This window comes from Entelurus aequoreus, unplaced genomic scaffold (genome assembly GCF_033978785.1).
Source record: "Entelurus aequoreus isolate RoL-2023_Sb unplaced genomic scaffold, RoL_Eaeq_v1.1 HiC_scaffold_152, whole genome shotgun sequence".
NCBI lineage: Eukaryota > Metazoa > Chordata > Actinopteri > Syngnathiformes > Syngnathidae > Entelurus > Entelurus aequoreus.
Window position 1 is genome coordinate 27,501 of NW_026908081.1, and position 21,570 is coordinate 49,070.

Here is a 21,570-nt window from a genome sequence, read left to right on the forward strand (position 1 = left end):
CTGTTCAAGGAGGCCAACACCTTCTACCTGCGTGCCAACTCTCTGCAGGACCGCATCGACCGGCTGGCCGTCAAGGTGACGCAGCTGGACTCCACCGTGGAGGAAGGTGGGTTCTCTGCAGCGTCCTCCTGCACACCACCTTCAAGCACCTTCTGTGTGTGTGTGTGTGTGTGTGTGTAGTTTCCCTGCAGGACATCAACATGAGGAAGGCCTTCAAGAGCTCCACCACTCAGGACCAGCAGGTGGTGTCCAAGAGCAGCGTGCCCAACCCTGTGAAGGAGATGTACAACCTGAGTGACAAGCCCCCGCCCCTCAGCATCCTCTCATCCTACAGGTGGGTTCTTCACACAGCTCCTCAAACTGTGGCTAGCAAGTGTCTCTACCTGCAGGGACGACCACAAGGAGGCGCTGAAGTTCTACACCGACCCCTCCTACTTCTTTGACCTGTGGAAGCAGAAGATGCTGCAGGACACGGAGGACAAGAGGAAGGAGAAGCGCAAGCAGAAGGTACCAACCCTGTCTAGACATTGACCCAGGTGGATAATAATCCATATTCTTTAGCAGCCACAGTTATTACAGATGACTTTTATACGTCAGCTTGAAGAGCAGTAGTAACATAATACACCTTTTTGAAGATGTTGTGAGCAGTAGTAACATAATACACCTTTTTGAAGATGCTGTGAGCAGTAGTAACATAATACACCTTTATTAGGAACATCAACATTTCATTTCAAAATAAGACATTTGTCTACATGACAATAAGTCATCTACTTGATGGAGTTAACACTTTGTAAGGTTTCCTCCTGAAATATTGTCAACATTGTAAGAAAACAATTGTGGCTCCTTCACATAGATTATAGTTGAGACATTTTCCAAGATGGCTGACGTCATTTCTTCCTGAGCGTGACAGAAAGTAAGAGAATGTGTGAGCTGCTGCCTCACCTTCCTTATTAATATGAAACAAGATATTTGTGTTGTAGTCAGATATCTTTTCTGTGGTCTTCATCTCTGTCACCTTGTTCAATGAGACATGCTGCCAGTGTGGCGGACGCAGCGTAGTCACCAAAACACACAGAGCGGGAGGAAGATTCCAGGAGAGAAGGAGAAAAACTAGAATTCCCAGCTTAAAAAGGATGTAAGCTGTGGGTGAGCAGCACTGCAGGGAGAGAAAGGGGGCGTGTTCTTCTTTATTAGCAAACACTGATGTTGGAGTTGTGTGGTCAGATAAAAAGGTGACATAAAGGTGTGTGGTCAGATAAATAGGTGACATAAAGGTGTGTGGTCAGATGAAAAGGTGACATAAAGGTGTGTGGTCAGATGACATAAAGGTGTGTGGTCAGATAAAAAGGTGACATAAAGGTGTGTGGTCAGATGAAAAGGTGACATCAAGGTGTGTGGTCAGATGAAAAGGTGACATAAAGGTGTGTGGTCAGATGAAAAGGTGACATCAAGGTGTGTGGTCAGATGAAAAGGTGACATAAAGGTGTGTGGTCAGATGAAAAGGTGACATAAAGGTGTGTGGTCAGATGACATAAAGTTGTGTGGTCAGATGACATAAAGGTGTGTGGTCAGATAAAAAGGTGACATAAAGGTGTGTGGTCAGATGAAAAGGTGACATCAAGGTGTGTGGTCACATGAAAAGGTGACATAAAGGTGTGTGGTCAGATGACATAAAGGTGTGTGGTCAGATAAAAAGGTGACATAAAGGTGTGTGGTCAGATGAAAAGGTGACATCAAGGTGTGTGGTCAGATGAAAAGGTGACATAAAGGTGTGTGGTCAGATGAAAAGGTGACATCAAGGTGTGTGGTCAGATGAAAAGGTGACATAAAGGTGTGTGGTCAGATGAAAAGGTGACATAAAGGTGTGTGGTCAGATGACATAAAGTTGTGTGGTCAGATAAAAAGGTGACATAAAGGTGTGTGGTCAGATGAAAAGGTGACATCAAGGTGTGTGGTCAGATGAAAAGGTGACATAAAGGTGTGTGGTCAGATGAAAAGGTGACATAAAGGTGTGTGGTCAGATGAAAAGGTGACATAAAGGTGTGTGGTCAGATGAAAAGGTGACATCAAGGTGTGTGGTCAGATGAAAAGGTGACATAAAGGTGTGTGGTAATATGACATAAAGGTGTGTCGTCAGATGACATAAAGGTGTGTGGTCAGATGAAAAGGTGACATCAAGGTGTGTGGTCAGATGAAAAGGTGACATAAAGGTGTGTGGTCAGATGAAACGGTGACATCAAGGTGTGTGGTCAGATGAAAAGGTGACATAAAGGTGTGTGGTCAGATGAAAAGGTGACATCAAGGTGTGTGGTCGGATGAAAAGGTGACATAAAGGTGTGTGGTCAGATGAAAAGGTGACATAAAGGTGTGTGGTCAGATGACATAAAGGTGTGTGGTCAGATAAAAAAGTGACTTAAAGGTGTGTGGTCAGATGAAAAGGTGACATAAAGGTGTGTGGTCAGATGAAAAGGTGACATAAAGGTGTGTGGTCAGATGAAAAGGTGACATCAAGGTGTGTGGTCAGATGAAAAGTTGACATAAAGGTGTGTGGTCAGATGAAAAGGTGACATCAAGGTGTGTGGTCAGATGAAAAGGTGACATAAAGGTGTGTGGTCAGATGAAAAGGTGACATCAAGGTGTGTGGTCAGATGAAAAGGTGACATAAAGGTGTGTGGTCAGATGAAAAGGTGACATCAAGGTGTGTGGTCAGATGAAAAGGTGACATCAAGGTGTGTGGTCAGATGAAAAGGTGACATCAAGGTGTGTGGTGAGATGAAAAGGTGACATAAAGGTGTGTGGTCAGATGAAAAGGTGACATAAAGGTGTGTGGTCAGATGGAAAGGTGACATCAAGGTGTGTGATCAGATGAAAAGGTGACATAAAGGTGTGTGGTCAGATGAAAAGGTGACATAAAGGTGTGTGGTCAGATGACATAAAGGTGTGTGGTCAGATAAAAAGGTGACATAAAGGTGTGTGGTCAGATGAAAAGGTGACATCAAGGTGTGTGGTCAGATGAAAAGGTGACATAAAGGTGTGTGGTCAGATGAAAAGGTGACATCAAGGTGTGTGGTCAGATGAAAAGGTGACATAAAGGTGTGTGGTCAGATGAAAAGGTGACATAAAGGTGTGTGGTCAGATGAAAAAGTGACATAAAGGTGTGTGGTCAGATGAAAAGGTGACATAAAGGTGTGTGGTCAGATGAAAAGGTGACATAAAGGTGTGTGGTCAGATGACATAAAGGTGTGTGGTCAGATAAAAAAGTGACATAAAGGTGTGTGGTCAGATGAAAAGGTGACATAAAGGTGTGTGGTCAGATGAAAAGGTGACATCAAGGTGTGTGGTCAGATGAAAAGGTGACAAAGGTGTGTGGTCAGATGAAAAGGTGACATAAAGGTGTGTGGTCAGATGACATAAAGGTGTGTGGTCAGATAAAAAGGTGACATAAAGGTGTGTGGTCAGATGAAAAGGTGAAAACATGAAGGTGTGTGGTCGGATGAAAAGGTGACATAAAGGTGTGTGGTCAGATGACATAAAGGTGTGTGGTGAGATGACATGAAGGTGTGTGGTCAGATGACATAAAGGTGTGTGGTCAGATGACATGAAGGTGTGTGGTCAGATGACATAAAGGTGTGTGGTCAGATGAAAAGGTGACATAAAGGTGTGTGGTCAGATGAAAAGGTGACAAAGGTGTGTGGTCAGATGAAAAGGTGACATAAAGGTGTGTGGTGAGATGACATAAAGGTGTGTGGTCAGATGACATAAAGGTGTGTGGTCAGATAAAAAGGTGACATAAAGGTGTGTGGTCAGATGAAAAGGTGAAAACATGAAGGTGTGTGGTCGGATGAAAAGGTGACATAAAGGTGTGTGGTCAGATGACATAAAGGTGTGTGGTGAGATGACATGAAGGTGTGTGGTCAGATGACATAAAGGTGTGTGGTCAGATGACATGAAGGTGTGTGGTCAGATGACATAAAGGTGTGTGGTGAGATGACATAAAGGTGTGTGGTCAGATGACATAAAGGTGTGTGGTGAGATGACATGAAGGTGTGTGGTGAGATGACATAAAGGTGTGTGGTGAGATGACATGAAGGTGTGTGGGGAGATGACATAAAGGTGTGTGGTGAGATGACATGAAGGTGTGTGGTGAGATGACATAAAGGTGTGTGGTGAGATGACATGAAGGTGTGTGGTCAGATGAAAAGGTGACATAAAGGTGTGTGGTCAGATGAAAAGGTGACATCAAGGTGTGTGGTCAGATGAAAAGGTGACATCAAGGTGTGTGGTCAGATGAAAAGGTGACATCAAGGTGTGTGGTCAGGTGAAAAGGTGACATAAAGGTGTGTGGTCAGATGACATAAAGGTGTGTGGTCAGATAAAAAGGTGACATAAAGGTGTGTGGTCAGATGAAAAGGTGACATCAAGGTGTGTGGTCAGATGAAAAGGTGACATCAAGGTGTGTGGTCAGGTGAAAAGGTGACATAAAGGTGTGTGGTCAGATGACATAAAGGTGTGTGGTCAGATAAAAAGGTGACATAAAGGTGTGTGGTCAGATGAAAAGGTGACATCAAGGTGTGTGGTCAGGTGAAAAGGTGACATAAAGGTGTGTGGTCAGATGACATAAAGGTGTGTGGTCAGATAAAAAGGTGACATAAAGGTGTGTGGTCAGATGAAAAGGTGACATCAAGGTGTGTGGTCAGATGAAAAGGTGACATAAAGGTGTGTGGTCAGATGAAAAGGTGACATCAAGGTGTGTGGTGAGATGACATAAAGGTGTGTGGTCAGATGACATGAAGGTGTGTGGTCAGATAAAAAGGTGACATAAAGGTGTGTGGTCAGATGAAAAGGTGAAAACATGAAGGTGTGTGGTCGGATGAAAAGGTGACATAAAGGTGTGTGGTCAGATGACATAAAGGTGTGTGGTGAGATGACATGAAGGTGTGTGGTCAGATGACATAAAGGTGTGTGGTCAGATGACATGAAGGTGTGTGGTCAGATGACATAAAGGTGTGTGGTCAGATGACATGAAGGTGTGTGGTCAGATGACATAAAGGTGTGTGGTCAGATGACATAAAGGTGTGTGGTGAGATGACATGAAGGTGTGTGGTGAGATGACATAAAGGTGTGTGGTGAGATGACATGAAGGTGTGTGGGGAGATGACATAAAGGTGTGTGGTGAGATGACATGAAGGTGTGTGGTGAGATGACATAAAGGTGTGTGGTGAGATGACCTGAAGGTGTGTGGTCAGATGAAAAGGTGACATAAAGGTGTGTGGTCAGATGAAAAGGTGACATCAAGGTGTGTGGTCAGATGAAAAGGTGACATCAAGGTGTGTGGTCAGATGAAAAGGTGACATCAAGGTGTGTGGTCAGGTGAAAAGGTGACATAAAGGTGTGTGGTCAGATGACATAAAGGTGTGTGGTCAGATAAAAAGGTGACATAAAGGTGTGTGGTCAGATGAAAAGGTGACATCAAGGTGTGTGGTCAGATGAAAAGGTGACATCAAGGTGTGTGGTCAGGTGAAAAGGTGACATAAAGGTGTGTGGTCAGATGACATAAAGGTGTGTGGTCAGATAAAAAGGTGACATAAAGGTGTGTGGTCAGATGAAAAGGTGACATCAAGGTGTGTGGTCAGGTGAAAAGGTGACATAAAGGTGTGTGGTCAGATGACATAAAGGTGTGTGGTCAGATAAAAAGGTGACATAAAGGTGTGTGGTCAGATGAAAAGGTGACATCAAGGTGTGTGGTCAGATGAAAAGGTGACATCAAGGTGTGTGGTCAGATGACATAAAGGTGTGTGGTCAGATAAAAAGGTGACATAAAGGTGTGTGGTCAGATGAAAAGGTGACATAAAGGTGTGTGGTCAGATGAAAAGGTGACATAAAGGTGTGTGTTCAGATGACATAAAGGTGTGTGGTCAGATAAAAAGGTGACATAAAGGTGTGTGGTCAGATGAAAAGGTGACATCAAGGTGTGTGGTCAGATGAAAAGGTGACATAAAGGTGTGTGGTCAGATGAAAAGGTGACATAAAGGTGTGTGGTCAGATGACATAAAGGTGTGTGGTCAGATGACATAAAGGTGTGTGGTGAGATGATATGAAGGTGCGTGGTGAGATGACATAAAGGTGTGTGGTGAGATGACATGAAGGTGTGTGGTGAGATGACATAAAGGTGTGTGGTGAGATGACATGAAGGTGTGTGGTGAGATGACATAAAGGTGTGTGGTCAGATGACATAAAGGTGTGTGGTGAGATGACATGAAGGTGTGTGGTGAGATGACATGAAGGTGTGTGGTGAGATGACATAAAGGTGTGTGGTGAGATGACCTGAAGGTGTGTGGTCAGATGAAAAGGTGACATAAAGGTGTGTGGTCAGATGAAAAGGTGACATCAAGGTGTGTGGTCAGATGAAAAGGTGACATCAAGGTGTGTGGTCAGATGAAAAGGTGACATCAAGGTGTGTGGTCAGGTGAAAAGGTGACATAAAGGTGTGTGGTCAGATGACATAAAGGTGTGTGGTCAGATAAAAAGGTGACATAAAGGTGTGTGGTCAGATGAAAAGGTGACATCAAGGTGTGTGGTCAGATGAAAAGGTGACATCAAGGTGTGTGGTCAGGTGAAAAGGTGACATAAAGGTGTGTGGTCAGATGACATAAAGGTGTGTGGTCAGATAAAAAGGTGACATAAAGGTGTGTGGTCAGATGAAAAGGTGACATCAAGGTGTGTGGTCAGGTGAAAAGGTGACATAAAGGTGTGTGGTCAGATGACATAAAGGTGTGTGGTCAGATAAAAAGGTGACATAAAGGTGTGTGGTCAGATGAAAAGGTGACATCAAGGTGTGTGGTCAGATGAAAAGGTGACATCAAGGTGTGTGGTCAGATGACATAAAGGTGTGTGGTCAGATAAAAAGGTGACATAAAGGTGTGTGGTCAGATGAAAAGGTGACATAAAGGTGTGTGGTCAGATGAAAAGGTGACATAAAGGTGTGTGTTCAGATGACATAAAGGTGTGTGGTCAGATAAAAAGGTGACATAAAGGTGTGTGGTCAGATGAAAAGGTGACATCAAGGTGTGTGGTCAGATGAAAAGGTGACATAAAGGTGTGTGGTCAGATGAAAAGGTGACATAAAGGTGTGTGGTCAGATGACATAAAGGTGTGTGGTCAGATGACATAAAGGTGTGTGGTGAGATGATATGAAGGTGCGTGGTGAGATGACATAAAGGTGTGTGGTGAGATGACATGAAGGTGTGTGGTGAGATGACATAAAGGTGTGTGGTGAGATGACATGAAGGTGTGTGGTGAGATGACATAAAGGTGTGTGGTCAGATGACATAAAGGTGTGTGGTGAGATGACATGAAGGTGTGTGGTGAGATGACATGAAGGTGTGTGGTGAGATGACATAAAGGTGTGTGGTGAGATGACATGAAGGTGTGTGGTGAGATGACATGAAGGTGTGTGGTGAGATGACATGAAGGTGTGTGGTGAGATGACATAAAGGTGTGTGGTCAGATGACATAAAGGTGTGTGGTCAGATGAAAAGGTGACATAAAGGTGTGTGGTGAGATGACATGAAGGTGTGTGGTGAGATGACATGAAGGTGTGTGGTGAGATGACATGAAGGTGTGTGGTGAGATGACATGAAGGTGTGTGGTGAGATGGCATGAAGGTGTGTGGTGAGATGACATAAAGGTGTGTGGTGAGATGACATAAAGGTGTGTGGTGAGATGACATAAAGGTGTGTGGTCAGATGACATAAAGGTGTGTGGTCAGATGAAAAAGTGACATAAAGGTGTGTGGTGAGATGACATGAAGGTGTGTGGTCAGATGACATAAAGGTGTGTGGTCAGATGAAAAAGTGACATAAAGGTGTGTGGTGAGATGACATGAAGGTGTGTGGTCAGATGACATAAAGGTGTGTGGTCAGATGAAAAGGTGACATAAAGGTCTGTGGTGAGATGACATGAAGGTGTGTGGTCAGATGACATGAAGGTGTGTGGTCAGATGAAAAGGTGACATAAAGGTGTGTGGTGAGATGACATGGTGTGTGGTCAGATGACATAAAGGTGTGTGGTGAGATGAAAAGGTGACATAAAGGTGTGTGGTGAGATGACATGAAGGTGTGTGGTCAGATGACATAAAGGTGTGTGGTCAGATGAAAAGGTGACATAAAGGTGTGTGGTGAGATGACATGAAGGTGTGTGGTCAGATGACATAAAGGTGTGTGGTCAGATGACATGAAGGTGTGTGGTCAGATGACATGAAGGTGTGTTGTCAGATGAAAAGGTGACATAAAGGTGTGTGGTGAGATGACATGGTGTGTGGTCAGATGACATAAAGGTGTGTGGTGAGATGAAAAGGTGACATAAAGGTGTGTGGTGAGATGACATGAAGGTGTGTGGTGAGATGACATGAAGGTGTGTGGTGAGATGACATAAAGGTGTGTGGTGAGATGACATGAAGGTGTGTGGTGAGATGACATAAAGGTGTGTGGTGAGATGACATGAAGGTGTGTGGTCAGATGAAAAGGTGACATAAAGGTGTGTGGTCAGATGAAAAGGTGACATCAAGGTGTGTGGTCAGATGAAAAGGTGACATCAAGGTGTGTGGTCAGATGAAAAGGTGACATAAAGGTGTGTGGTCAGATGAAAAGGTGACATCAAGGTGTGTGGTCAGGTGAAAAGGTGACATAAAGGTGTGTGGTCAGATGACATAAAGGTGTGTGGTCAGATAAAAAGGTGACATAAAGGTGTGTGGTCAGATGAAAAGGTGACATCAAGGTGTATGGTCAGATGAAAAGGTGACATCAAGGTGTGTGGTCAGGTGAAAAGGTGACATAAAGGTGTGTGGTCAGATGACATAAAGGTGTGTGGTCAGATAAAAAGGTGACATAAAGGTGTGTGGTCAGATGAAAAGGTGACATCAAGGTGTGTGGTCAGATGAAAAGGTGACATCAAGGTGTGTGGTCAGGTGAAAAGGTGACATAAAGGTGTGTGGTCAGATGACATAAAGGTGTGTGGTCAGATAAAAAGGTGACATAAAGGTGTGTGGTCAGATGAAAAGGTGACATCAAGGTGTGTGGTCAGATGAAAAGGTAACATAAAGGTGTGTGGTCAGATGAAAAGGTGACATCAAGGTGTGTGGTCAGATGAAAAGGTGACATAAAGGTGTGTGGTCAGATGAAAAGGTGACATAAAGGTGTGTGGTCAGATGACATAAAGGTGTGTGGTCAGATAAAAAGGTGACATAAAGGTGTGTGGTCAGATGAAAAGGTGACATAAAGGTGTGTGGTCAGATGAAAAGGTGACATCAAGGTGTGTGGTCAGATGAAAAGGTGACATAAAGGTGTGTGGTCAGATGAAAAGGTGACATAAAGGTGTGTGTTCAGATGACATAAAGGTGTGTGGTCAGATAAAAAGGTGACATAAAGGTGTGTGGTCAGATGAAAAGGTGACATAAAGGTGTGTGGTCAGATGAAAAGGTGACATAAAGGTGTGTGTTCAGATGACATAAAGGTGTGTGGTCAGATAAAAAGGTGACATAAAGGTGTGTGGTCAGATGAAAAGGTGACATCAAGGTGTGTGGTCAGATGAAAAGGTGACATAAAGGTGTGTGGTCAGATGAAAAGGTGACATAAAGGTGTGTGGTCAGATGACATAAAGGTGTGTGGTCAGATGACATAAAGGTGTGTGGTGAGATGATATGAAGGTGTGTGGTGAGATGACATAAAGGTGTGTGGTGAGATGACATGAAGGTGTGTGGTGAGATGACATAAAGGTGTGTGGTGAGATGACATGAAGGTGTGTGGTGAGATGACATAAAGGTGTGTGGTCAGATAACATAAATGTGTGTGGTGAGATGACATGAAGGTGTGTGGTGAGATGACATAAAGGTGTGTGGTGAGATGACATGAAGGTGTGTGGTGAGATGACATGAAGGTGTGTGGTGAGATGACATGAAGGTGTGTGGTGAGATGACATAAAGGTGTGTGGTGAGATGACATAAAGGTGTGTGGTGAGATGACATAAAGGTGTGTGGTGAGATGACATGAAGGTGTGTGGTCAGATGACATAAAGGTGTGTGGTCAGATGAAAAGGTGACATAAAGGTGTGTGGTGAGATGACATGAAGGTGTGTGGTGAGATGACATGAAGGTGTGTGGTGAGATGACATGAAGGTGTGTGGTGAGATGACATGAAGGTGTGTGGTGAGATGGCATGAAGGTGTGTGGTGAGATGACATAAAGGTGTGTGGTGAGATGACATAAAGGTGTGTGGTGAGATGACATAAAGGTGTGTGGTCAGATGACATAAAGGTGTGTGGTCAGATGAAAAAGTGACATAAAGGTGTGTGGTGAGATGACATGAAGGTGTGTGGTCAGATGACATAAAGGTGTGTGGTCAGATGAAAAAGTGACATAAAGGTGTGTGGTGAGATGACATGAAGGTGTGGTCAGATGACATAAAGGTGTGTGGTCAGATGAAAAGGTGACATAAAGGTCTGTGGTGAGATGACATGAAGGTGTGTGGTCAGATGACATGAAGGTGTGTGGTCAGATGACATAAAGGTGTGTGGTCAGATGAAAAAGTGACATAAAGGTGTGTGGTGAGATGACATGAAGGTGTGTGGTCAGATGACATAAAGGTGTGTGGTCAGATGAAAAGGTGACATAAAGGTCTGTGGTGAGATGACATGAAGGTGTGTGGTCAGATGACATGAAGGTGTGTGGTCAGATGAAAAGGTGACATAAAGGTGTGTGGTGAGATGACATGGTGTGTGGTCAGATGACATAAAGGTGTGTGGTGAGATGAAAAGGTGACATAAAGGTGTGTGGTGAGATGACATGAAGGTGTGTGGTCAGATGACATAAAGGTGTGTGGTCAGATGAAAAGGTGACATAAAGGTGTGTGGTGAGATGACATGAAGGTGTGTGGTCAGATGACATAAAGGTGTGTGGTGAGATGACATGAAGGTGTGTGGTCAGATGACATGAAGGTGTGTGGTCAGATGACATGAAGGTGTGTGGTCAGATGAAAAGGTGACATAAAGGTGTGTGGTGAGATGACATGGTGTGTGGTCAGATGACATAAAGGTGTGTGGTGAGATGAAAAGGTGACATAAAGGTGTGTGGTGAGATGACATGAAGGTGTGTGGTCAGATGACATAAAGGTGTGTGGTCAGATGAAAAGGTGACATAAAGGTGTGTGGTGAGATGACATGAAGGTGTGTGGTCAGATGACATAAAGGTGTGTGGTCAGATGAAAAGGTGACATAAAGGTGTGTGGTGAGATGACATGAAGGTGTGTGGTGAGATGACATAAAGGTGTGTGGTCAGATGAAAAGGTGACATAAAGGTGTGTGGTGAGATGACATGAAGGTGTGTGGTCAGATGACATAAAGGTGTGTGGTCAGATGAAAAGGTGACATAAAGGTGTGTGGTCAGATGAAAAGGTGACATCAAGGTGTGTGGTCAGATGAAAAGGTGACATAAAGGTGTGTGGTCAGATGAAAAGGTGACATAAAGGTGTGTGTTCAGATGACATAAAGGTGTGTGGTCAGATAAAAAGGTGACATAAAGGTGTGTGGTCAGATGAAAAGGTGACATAAAGGTGTGTGGTCAGATGAAAAGGTGACATAAAGGTGTGTGTTCAGATGACATAAAGGTGTGTGGTCAGATAAAAAGGTGACATAAAGGTGTGTGGTCAGATGAAAAGGTGACATCAAGGTGTGTGGTCAGATGAAAAGGTGACATAAAGGTGTGTGGTCAGATGAAAAGGTGACATAAAGGTGTGTGGTCAGATGACATAAAGGTGTGTGGTCAGATGACATAAAGGTGTGTGGTGAGATGATATGAAGGTGTGTGGTGAGATGACATAAAGGTGTGTGGTGAGATGACATGAAGGTGTGTGGTGAGATGACATAAAGGTGTGTGGTGAGATGACATGAAGGTGTGTGGTGAGATGACATAAAGGTGTGTGGTCAGATAACATAAATGTGTGTGGTGAGATGACATGAAGGTGTGTGGTGAGATGACATAAAGGTGTGTGGTGAGATGACATGAAGGTGTGTGGTGAGATGACATGAAGGTGTGTGGTGAGATGACATGAAGGTGTGTGGTGAGATGACATAAAGGTGTGTGGTGAGATGACATAAAGGTGTGTGGTGAGATGACATAAAGGTGTGTGGTGAGATGACATGAAGGTGTGTGGTCAGATGACATAAAGGTGTGTGGTCAGATGAAAAGGTGACATAAAGGTGTGTGGTGAGATGACATGAAGGTGTGTGGTGAGATGACATGAAGGTGTGTGGTGAGATGACATGAAGGTGTGTGGTGAGATGACATGAAGGTGTGTGGTGAGATGGCATGAAGGTGTGTGGTGAGATGACATAAAGGTGTGTGGTGAGATGACATAAAGGTGTGTGGTGAGATGACATAAAGGTGTGTGGTCAGATGACATAAAGGTGTGTGGTCAGATGAAAAAGTGACATAAAGGTGTGTGGTGAGATGACATGAAGGTGTGTGGTCAGATGACATAAAGGTGTGTGGTCAGATGAAAAAGTGACATAAAGGTGTGTGGTGAGATGACATGAAGGTGTGGTCAGATGACATAAAGGTGTGTGGTCAGATGAAAAGGTGACATAAAGGTCTGTGGTGAGATGACATGAAGGTGTGTGGTCAGATGACATGAAGGTGTGTGGTCAGATGACATAAAGGTGTGTGGTCAGATGAAAAAGTGACATAAAGGTGTGTGGTGAGATGACATGAAGGTGTGTGGTCAGATGACATAAAGGTGTGTGGTCAGATGAAAAGGTGACATAAAGGTGTGTGGTCAGATGAAAAGGTGACATCAAGGTGTGTGGTCAGATGAAAAGGTGACATCAAGGTGTGTGGTCAGATGAAAAGGTGACATCAAGGTGTGTGGTCAGGTGAAAAGGTGACATAAAGGTGTGTGGTCAGATGACATAAAGGTGTGTGGTCAGATAAAAAGGTGACATAAAGGTGTGTGGTCAGATGAAAAGGTGACATCAAGGTGTGTGGTCAGATGAAAAGGTGACATCAAGGTGTGTGGTCAGGTGAAAAGGTGACATAAAGGTGTGTGGTCAGATGACATAAAGGTGTGTGGTCAGATAAAAAGGTGACATAAAGGTGTGTGGTCAGATGAAAAGGTGACATCAAGGTGTGTGGTCAGGTGAAAAGGTGACATAAAGGTGTGTGGTCAGATGACATAAAGGTGTGTGGTCAGATAAAAAGGTGACATAAAGGTGTGTGGTCAGATGAAAAGGTGACATCAAGGTGTGTGGTCAGATGAAAAGGTGACATCAAGGTGTGTGGTCAGATGACATAAAGGTGTGTGGTCAGATAAAAAGGTGACATAAAGGTGTGTGGTCAGATGAAAAGGTGACATAAAGGTGTGTGGTCAGATGAAAAGGTGACATAAAGGTGTGTGTTCAGATGACATAAAGGTGTGTGGTCAGATAAAAAGGTGACATAAAGGTGTGTGGTCAGATGAAAAGGTGACATCAAGGTGTGTGGTCAGATGAAAAGGTGACATAAAGGTGTGTGGTCAGATGAAAAGGTGACATAAAGGTGTGTGGTCAGATGACATAAAGGTGTGTGGTCAGATGACATAAAGGTGTGTGGTGAGATGATATGAAGGTGCGTGGTGAGATGACATAAAGGTGTGTGGTGAGATGACATGAAGGTGTGTGGTGAGATGACATAAAGGTGTGTGGTGAGATGACATGAAGGTGTGTGGTGAGATGACATAAAGGTGTGTGGTCAGATGACATAAAGGTGTGTGGTGAGATGACATGAAGGTGTGTGGTGAGATGACATGAAGGTGTGTGGTGAGATGACATAAAGGTGTGTGGTGAGATGACATGAAGGTGTGTGGTGAGATGACATGAAGGTGTGTGGTGAGATGACATGAAGGTGTGTGGTGAGATGACATAAAGGTGTGTGGTCAGATGACATAAAGGTGTGTGGTCAGATGAAAAGGTGACATAAAGGTGTGTGGTGAGATGACATGAAGGTGTGTGGTGAGATGACATGAAGGTGTGTGGTGAGATGACATGAAGGTGTGTGGTGAGATGACATGAAGGTGTGTGGTGAGATGGCATGAAGGTGTGTGGTGAGATGACATAAAGGTGTGTGGTGAGATGACATAAAGGTGTGTGGTGAGATGACATAAAGGTGTGTGGTCAGATGACATAAAGGTGTGTGGTCAGATGAAAAAGTGACATAAAGGTGTGTGGTGAGATGACATGAAGGTGTGTGGTCAGATGACATAAAGGTGTGTGGTCAGATGAAAAAGTGACATAAAGGTGTGTGGTGAGATGACATGAAGGTGTGTGGTCAGATGACATAAAGGTGTGTGGTCAGATGAAAAGGTGACATAAAGGTCTGTGGTGAGATGACATGAAGGTGTGTGGTCAGATGACATGAAGGTGTGTGGTCAGATGAAAAGGTGACATAAAGGTGTGTGGTGAGATGACATGGTGTGTGGTCAGATGACATAAAGGTGTGTGGTGAGATGAAAAGGTGACATAAAGGTGTGTGGTGAGATGACATGAAGGTGTGTGGTCAGATGACATAAAGGTGTGTGGTCAGATGAAAAGGTGACATAAAGGTGTGTGGTGAGATGACATGAAGGTGTGTGGTCAGATGACATAAAGGTGTGTGGTCAGATGACATGAAGGTGTGTGGTCAGATGACATGAAGGTGTGTTGTCAGATGAAAAGGTGACATAAAGGTGTGTGGTGAGATGACATGGTGTGTGGTCAGATGACATAAAGGTGTGTGGTGAGATGAAAAGGTGACATAAAGGTGTGTGGTGAGATGACATGAAGGTGTGTGGTGAGATGACATGAAGGTGTGTGGTGAGATGACATAAAGGTGTGTGGTGAGATGACATGAAGGTGTGTGGTGAGATGACATAAAGGTGTGTGGTGAGATGACATGAAGGTGTGTGGTCAGATGAAAAGGTGACATAAAGGTGTGTGGTCAGATGAAAAGGTGACATCAAGGTGTGTGGTCAGATGAAAAGGTGACATCAAGGTGTGTGGTCAGATGAAAAGGTGACATAAAGGTGTGTGGTCAGATGAAAAGGTGACATCAAGGTGTGTGGTCAGGTGAAAAGGTGACATAAAGGTGTGTGGTCAGATGACATAAAGGTGTGTGGTCAGATAAAAAGGTGACATAAAGGTGTGTGGTCAGATGAAAAGGTGACATCAAGGTGTATGGTCAGATGAAAAGGTGACATCAAGGTGTGTGGTCAGGTGAAAAGGTGACATAAAGGTGTGTGGTCAGATGACATAAAGGTGTGTGGTCAGATAAAAAGGTGACATAAAGGTGTGTGGTCAGATGAAAAGGTGACATCAAGGTGTGTGGTCAGATGAAAAGGTGACATCAAGGTGTGTGGTCAGGTGAAAAGGTGACATAAAGGTGTGTGGTCAGATGACATAAAGGTGTGTGGTCAGATAAAAAGGTGACATAAAGGTGTGTGGTCAGATGAAAAGGTGACATCAAGGTGTGTGGTCAGATGAAAAGGTAACATAAAGGTGTGTGGTCAGATGAAAAGGTGACATCAAGGTGTGTGGTCAGATGAAAAGGTGACATAAAGGTGTGTGGTCAGATGAAAAGGTGACATAAAGGTGTGTGGTCAGATGACATAAAGGTGTGTGGTCAGATAAAAAGGTGACATAAAGGTGTGTGGTCAGATGAAAAGGTGACATAAAGGTGTGTGGTCAGATGAAAAGGTGACATCAAGGTGTGTGGTCAGATGAAAAGGTGACATAAAGGTGTGTGGTCAGATGAAAAGGTGACATAAAGGTGTGTGTTCAGATGACATAAAGGTGTGTGGTCAGATAAAAAGGTGACATAAAGGTGTGTGGTCAGATGAAAAGGTGACATAAAGGTGTGTGGTCAGATGAAAAGGTGACATAAAGGTGTGTGTTCAGATGACATAAAGGTGTGTGGTCAGATAAAAAGGTGACATAAAGGTGTGTGGTCAGATGAAAAGGTGACATCAAGGTGTGTGGTCAGATGAAAAGGTGACATAAAGGTGTGTGGTCAGATGAAAAGGTGACATAAAGGTGTGTGGTCAGATGACATAAAGGTGTGTGGTCAGATGACATAAAGGTGTGTGGTGAGATGATATGAAGGTGTGTGGTGAGATGACATAAAGGTGTGTGGTGAGATGACATGAAGGTGTGTGGTGAGATGACATAAAGGTGTGTGGTGAGATGACATGAAGGTGTGTGGTGAGATGACATAAAGGTGTGTGGTCAGATAACATAAATGTGTGTGGTGAGATGACATGAAGGTGTGTGGTGAGATGACATAAAGGTGTGTGGTGAGATGACATGAAGGTGTGTGGTGAGATGACATGAAGGTGTGTGGTGAGATGACATGAAGGTGTGTGGTGAGATGACATAAAGGTGTGTGGTGAGATGACATAAAGGTGTGTGGTGAGATGACATAAAGGTGTGTGGTGAGATGACATGAAGGTGTGTGGTCAGATGACATAAAGGTGTGTGGTCAGATGAAAAGGTGACATAAAGGTGTGTGGTGAGATGACATGAAGGTGTGTGGTGAGATGACATGAAGGTGTGTGGTGAGATGACATGAAGGTGTGTGGTGAGATGACATGAAGGTGTGTGGTGAGATGGCATGAAGGTGTGTGGTGAGATGACATAAAGGTGTGTGGTGAGATGACATAAAGGTGTGTGGTGAGATGACATAAAGGTGTGTGGTCAGATGACATAAAGGTGTGTGGTCAGATGAAAAAGTGACATAAAGGTGTGTGGTGAGATGACATGAAGGTGTGTGGTCAGATGACATAAAGGTGTGTGGTCAGATGAAAAAGTGACATAAAGGTGTGTGGTGAGATGACATGAAGGTGTGGTCAGATGACATAAAGGTGTGTGGTCAGATGAAAAGGTGACATAAAGGTCTGTGGTGAGATGACATGAAGGTGTGTGGTCAGATGACATGAAGGTGTGTGGTCAGATGACATAAAGGTGTGTGGTCAGATGAAAAAGTGACATAAAGGTGTGTGGTGAGATGACATGAAGGTGTGTGGTCAGATGACATAAAGGTGTGTGGTCAGATGAAAAGGTGACATAAAGGTCTGTGGTGAGATGACATGAAGGTGTGTGGTCAGATGACATGAAGGTGTGTGGTCAGATGAAAAGGTGACATAAAGGTGTGTGGTGAGATGACATGGTGTGTGGTCAGATGACATAAAGGTGTGTGGTGAGATGAAAAGGTGACATAAAGGTGTGTGGTGAGATGACATGAAGGTGTGTGGTCAGATGACATAAAGGTGTGTGGTCAGATGAAAAGGTGACATAAAGGTGTGTGGTGAGATGACATGAAGGTGTGTGGTCAGATGACATAAAGGTGTGTGGTGAGATGACATGAAGGTGTGTGGTCAGATGACATGAAGGTGTGTGGTCAGATGACATGAAGGTGTGTGGTCAGATGAAAAGGTGACATAAAGGTGTGTGGTGAGATGACATGGTGTGTGGTCAGATGACATAAAGGTGTGTGGTGAGATGAAAAGGTGACATAAAGGTGTGTGGTGAGATGACATGAAGGTGTGTGGTCAGATGACATAAAGGTGTGTGGTCAGATGAAAAGGTGACATAAAGGTGTGTGGTGAGATGACATGAAGGTGTGTGGTCAGATGACATAAAGGTGTGTGGTCAGATGAAAAGGTGACATAAAGGTGTGTGGTGAGATGACATGAAGGTGTGTGGTGAGATGACATAAAGGTGTGTGGTCAGATGAAAAGGTGACATAAAGGTGTGTGGTGAGATGACATGAAGGTGTGTGGTCAGATGACATAAAGGTGTGTGGTCAGATGAAAAGGTGACATAAAGGTGTGTGGTCAGATGAAAAGGTGACATCAAGGTGTGTGGTCAGATGAAAAGGTGACATAAAGGTGTGTGGTCAGATGAAAAGGTGACATAAAGGTGTGTGTTCAGATGACATAAAGGTGTGTGGTCAGATAAAAAGGTGACATAAAGGTGTGTGGTCAGATGAAAAGGTGACATAAAGGTGTGTGGTCAGATGAAAAGGTGACATAAAGGTGTGTGTTCAGATGACATAAAGGTGTGTGGTCAGATAAAAAGGTGACATAAAGGTGTGTGGTCAGATGAAAAGGTGACATCAAGGTGTGTGGTCAGATGAAAAGGTGACATAAAGGTGTGTGGTCAGATGAAAAGGTGACATAAAGGTGTGTGGTCAGATGACATAAAGGTGTGTGGTCAGATGACATAAAGGTGTGTGGTGAGATGATATGAAGGTGTGTGGTGAGATGACATAAAGGTGTGTGGTGAGATGACATGAAGGTGTGTGGTGAGATGACATAAAGGTGTGTGGTGAGATGACATGAAGGTGTGTGGTGAGATGACATAAAGGTGTGTGGTCAGATAACATAAATGTGTGTGGTGAGATGACATGAAGGTGTGTGGTGAGATGACATAAAGGTGTGTGGTGAGATGACATGAAGGTGTGTGGTGAGATGACATGAAGGTGTGTGGTGAGATGACATGAAGGTGTGTGGTGAGATGACATAAAGGTGTGTGGTGAGATGACATAAAGGTGTGTGGTGAGATGACATAAAGGTGTGTGGTGAGATGACATGAAGGTGTGTGGTCAGATGACATAAAGGTGTGTGGTCAGATGAAAAGGTGACATAAAGGTGTGTGGTGAGATGACATGAAGGTGTGTGGTGAGATGACATGAAGGTGTGTGGTGAGATGACATGAAGGTGTGTGGTGAGATGACATGAAGGTGTGTGGTGAGATGGCATGAAGGTGTGTGGTGAGATGACATAAAGGTGTGTGGTGAGATGACATAAAGGTGTGTGGTGAGATGACATAAAGGTGTGTGGTCAGATGACATAAAGGTGTGTGGTCAGATGAAAAAGTGACATAAAGGTGTGTGGTGAGATGACATGAAGGTGTGTGGTCAGATGACATAAAGGTGTGTGGTCAGATGAAAAAGTGACATAAAGGTGTGTGGTGAGATGACATGAAGGTGTGGTCAGATGACATAAAGGTGTGTGGTCAGATGAAAAGGTGACATAAAGGTCTGTGGTGAGATGACATGAAGGTGTGTGGTCAGATGACATGAAGGTGTGTGGTCAGATGACATAAAGGTGTGTGGTCAGATGAAAAAGTGACATAAAGGTGTGTGGTGAGATGACATGAAGGTGTGTGGTCAGATGACATAAAGGTGTGTGGTCAGATGAAAAGGTGACATAAAGGTCTGTGGTGAGATGACATGAAGGTGTGTGGTCAGATGACATGAAGGTGTGTGGTCAGATGAAAAGGTGACATAAAGGTGTGTGGTGAGATGACATGGTGTGTGGTCAGATGACATAAAGGTGTGTGGTGAGATGAAAAGGTGACATAAAGGTGTGTGGTGAGATGACATGAAGGTGTGTGGTCAGATGACATAAAGGTGTGTGGTCAGATGAAAAGGTGACATAAAGGTGTGTGGTGAGATGACATGAAGGTGTGTGGTCAGATGACATAAAGGTGTGTGGTGAGATGACATGAAGGTGTGTGGTCAGATGACATGAAGGTGTGTGGTCAGATGACATGAAGGTGTGTGGTCAGATGAAAAGGTGACATAAAGGTGTGTGGTGAGATGACATGGTGTGTGGTCAGATGACATAAAGGTGTGTGGTGAGATGAAAAGGTGACATAAAGGTGTGTGGTGAGATGACATGAAGGTGTGTGGTCAGATGACATAAAGGTGTGTGGTCAGATGAAAAGGTGACATAAAGGTGTGTGGTGAGATGACATGAAGGTGTGTGGTGAGATGACATAAAGGTGTGTGGTCAGATGACATGAAGGTGTGTGGTCAGATGAAAAGGTGACATCAAGGTGTGTGGTGAGATGACATAAAGGTGTGTGGCAGGAGCAGAGGCGGGGTGTGGACGGCACGCTGCAGAGGGAGGTGAAGAAGGTGCGCAAGGCCAGGAACCGCAGACAGGAGTGGAACATGATGGCTCTGGACAAGGAGCTGAGGCCAGACCACCGCCACACCATCCACAGAGACCGGGGGGCCTCCTCTGAGGGCTCGCTGTCTCCAGAGAACAGGTAGGACAAGTCACCCGCAGCGTGGTACAGGTCTGATGCCCTGTCCTCCATCAGGGTTGGAGACCACTATGCCAACGCCTTGAACCACGCCGGCCACGCCCACACCTACTCGGGCCCCCCGCCCAGCGTCCTGGCAGCACACATGGGCCACGCCCCTGGCGCTGGAAGGGGCAGGGGCGTGGCTTATCAGGGGGGCACGCTGGGCCGCACCCACCACCACGCGGCGCTGCCTCCTCCACCTGTGGAGGTCATGAACGGGGGCTCGGCATCCCTCCCACCCATGGACTACAGGTCTACTGGAGTCACGCTGCCATCTAGTGGATCCTGCCAGGAACTGACTTGTCTTTCTGTTCCAGCATGGAGGGGTATGCCAACACAGGACCACCGCCCCCGCCCCCCGCCCCTCTCATCCCCTCTGCCCTCACCGCCTTCGCCTCACCACCTGGAGGTCCTGTATCTCCTGGGCCGATGGCCTATGCCCCACTTGCACCACCTCAGGCTGTGCCACCGCCTCCTGGTCCCCCGCCACCCCCTGTGCCAGCCGGTGCCTACAAGATGGAGGGCAGTGTGGTCAATGATGCCCGCAGTGACCTGCTGGCGGCCATTCGTATGGGTAAGTGTCTTGTCTTCATGGTGAGGACTGTGGTCTAGATCCTGTGGACTCCTGCCATTTTCTTTCATCCACTTATTATTATCTTTATTTGATTTAATACTATTTATTTCATAGTCTTTATTTAACAATATTTATTTTATAATATTTATTCTATAGTCTTTATTTAACAATATTTATTTTATAATATTTATTCTATAGTCTTTATTTAACAATGTTTATTTTATTGCATATATTTTATTGTATTTATTTTATAATATTTATTCTATCATATTTATTGTATAGTCTTTATTTAACAATATTTATTTTATGATATTTATTTTACAGTATATATTTTACATTCTTTATTTAACAGTATTCATTTTATGTTCTTTATTTAACAGTATTTATTTTATAGTATATAGTTTATTGTATTTATTTTATATTTATTCTATCATATTTATTCTGTAGTGTTTATTTAACAGTATTTATTTTATAGTCTTTATTTAACAGTATTTATTTTTTATTCTTAATTTAACAGTATTTATTTAATAGTCTTTATTTAACAGTATTTATTTTATGTTAATTATTTAACAGTATTTATTTTATAGTATTTATTATATAATATTTATTCTATCATATTTATTGTATAGTCTTTATTTAACAGTATTTATTTTACAGTATATATTTTATTTTTTTAATTTTATAATATTTATTCTATCATATTTATTGTATAGTCTTTATTTAACAGTATTTATTTTACAGTATATATTTTATTTTTTTTATTTTATAATATTTATTCTATCATATTTATTGTATAGTCTTTATTTAACAGTATTTATTTTACAGGATATATTTTTTATTTTATA

The 21,570-nt window shown here is 43.7% G+C and overlaps 1 protein-coding gene across 1 annotated transcript in view; it reads left to right on the top strand.

Annotated features, from left to right (window-relative positions):
• Nucleotides 1–21,570, top strand: part of LOC133645472 (actin-binding protein WASF3-like) — a 31,909-nt gene that overhangs the window by 4,452 nt on the left and 5,887 nt on the right. The window contains exons 2-7 of the mRNA XM_062040310.1: nucleotides 1–106; nucleotides 181–334; nucleotides 390–507; nucleotides 19,931–20,112; nucleotides 20,167–20,403; nucleotides 20,469–20,725. The exon at nucleotides 1–106 is cut by the window's left edge and continues 29 nt beyond it. Coding sequence (XP_061896294.1) covers nucleotides 1–106; nucleotides 181–334; nucleotides 390–507; nucleotides 19,931–20,112; nucleotides 20,167–20,403; nucleotides 20,469–20,725 — 1,054 coding nt within the window. The remainder of the gene's footprint in view (nucleotides 107–180; nucleotides 335–389; nucleotides 508–19,930; nucleotides 20,113–20,166; nucleotides 20,404–20,468; nucleotides 20,726–21,570) is intronic.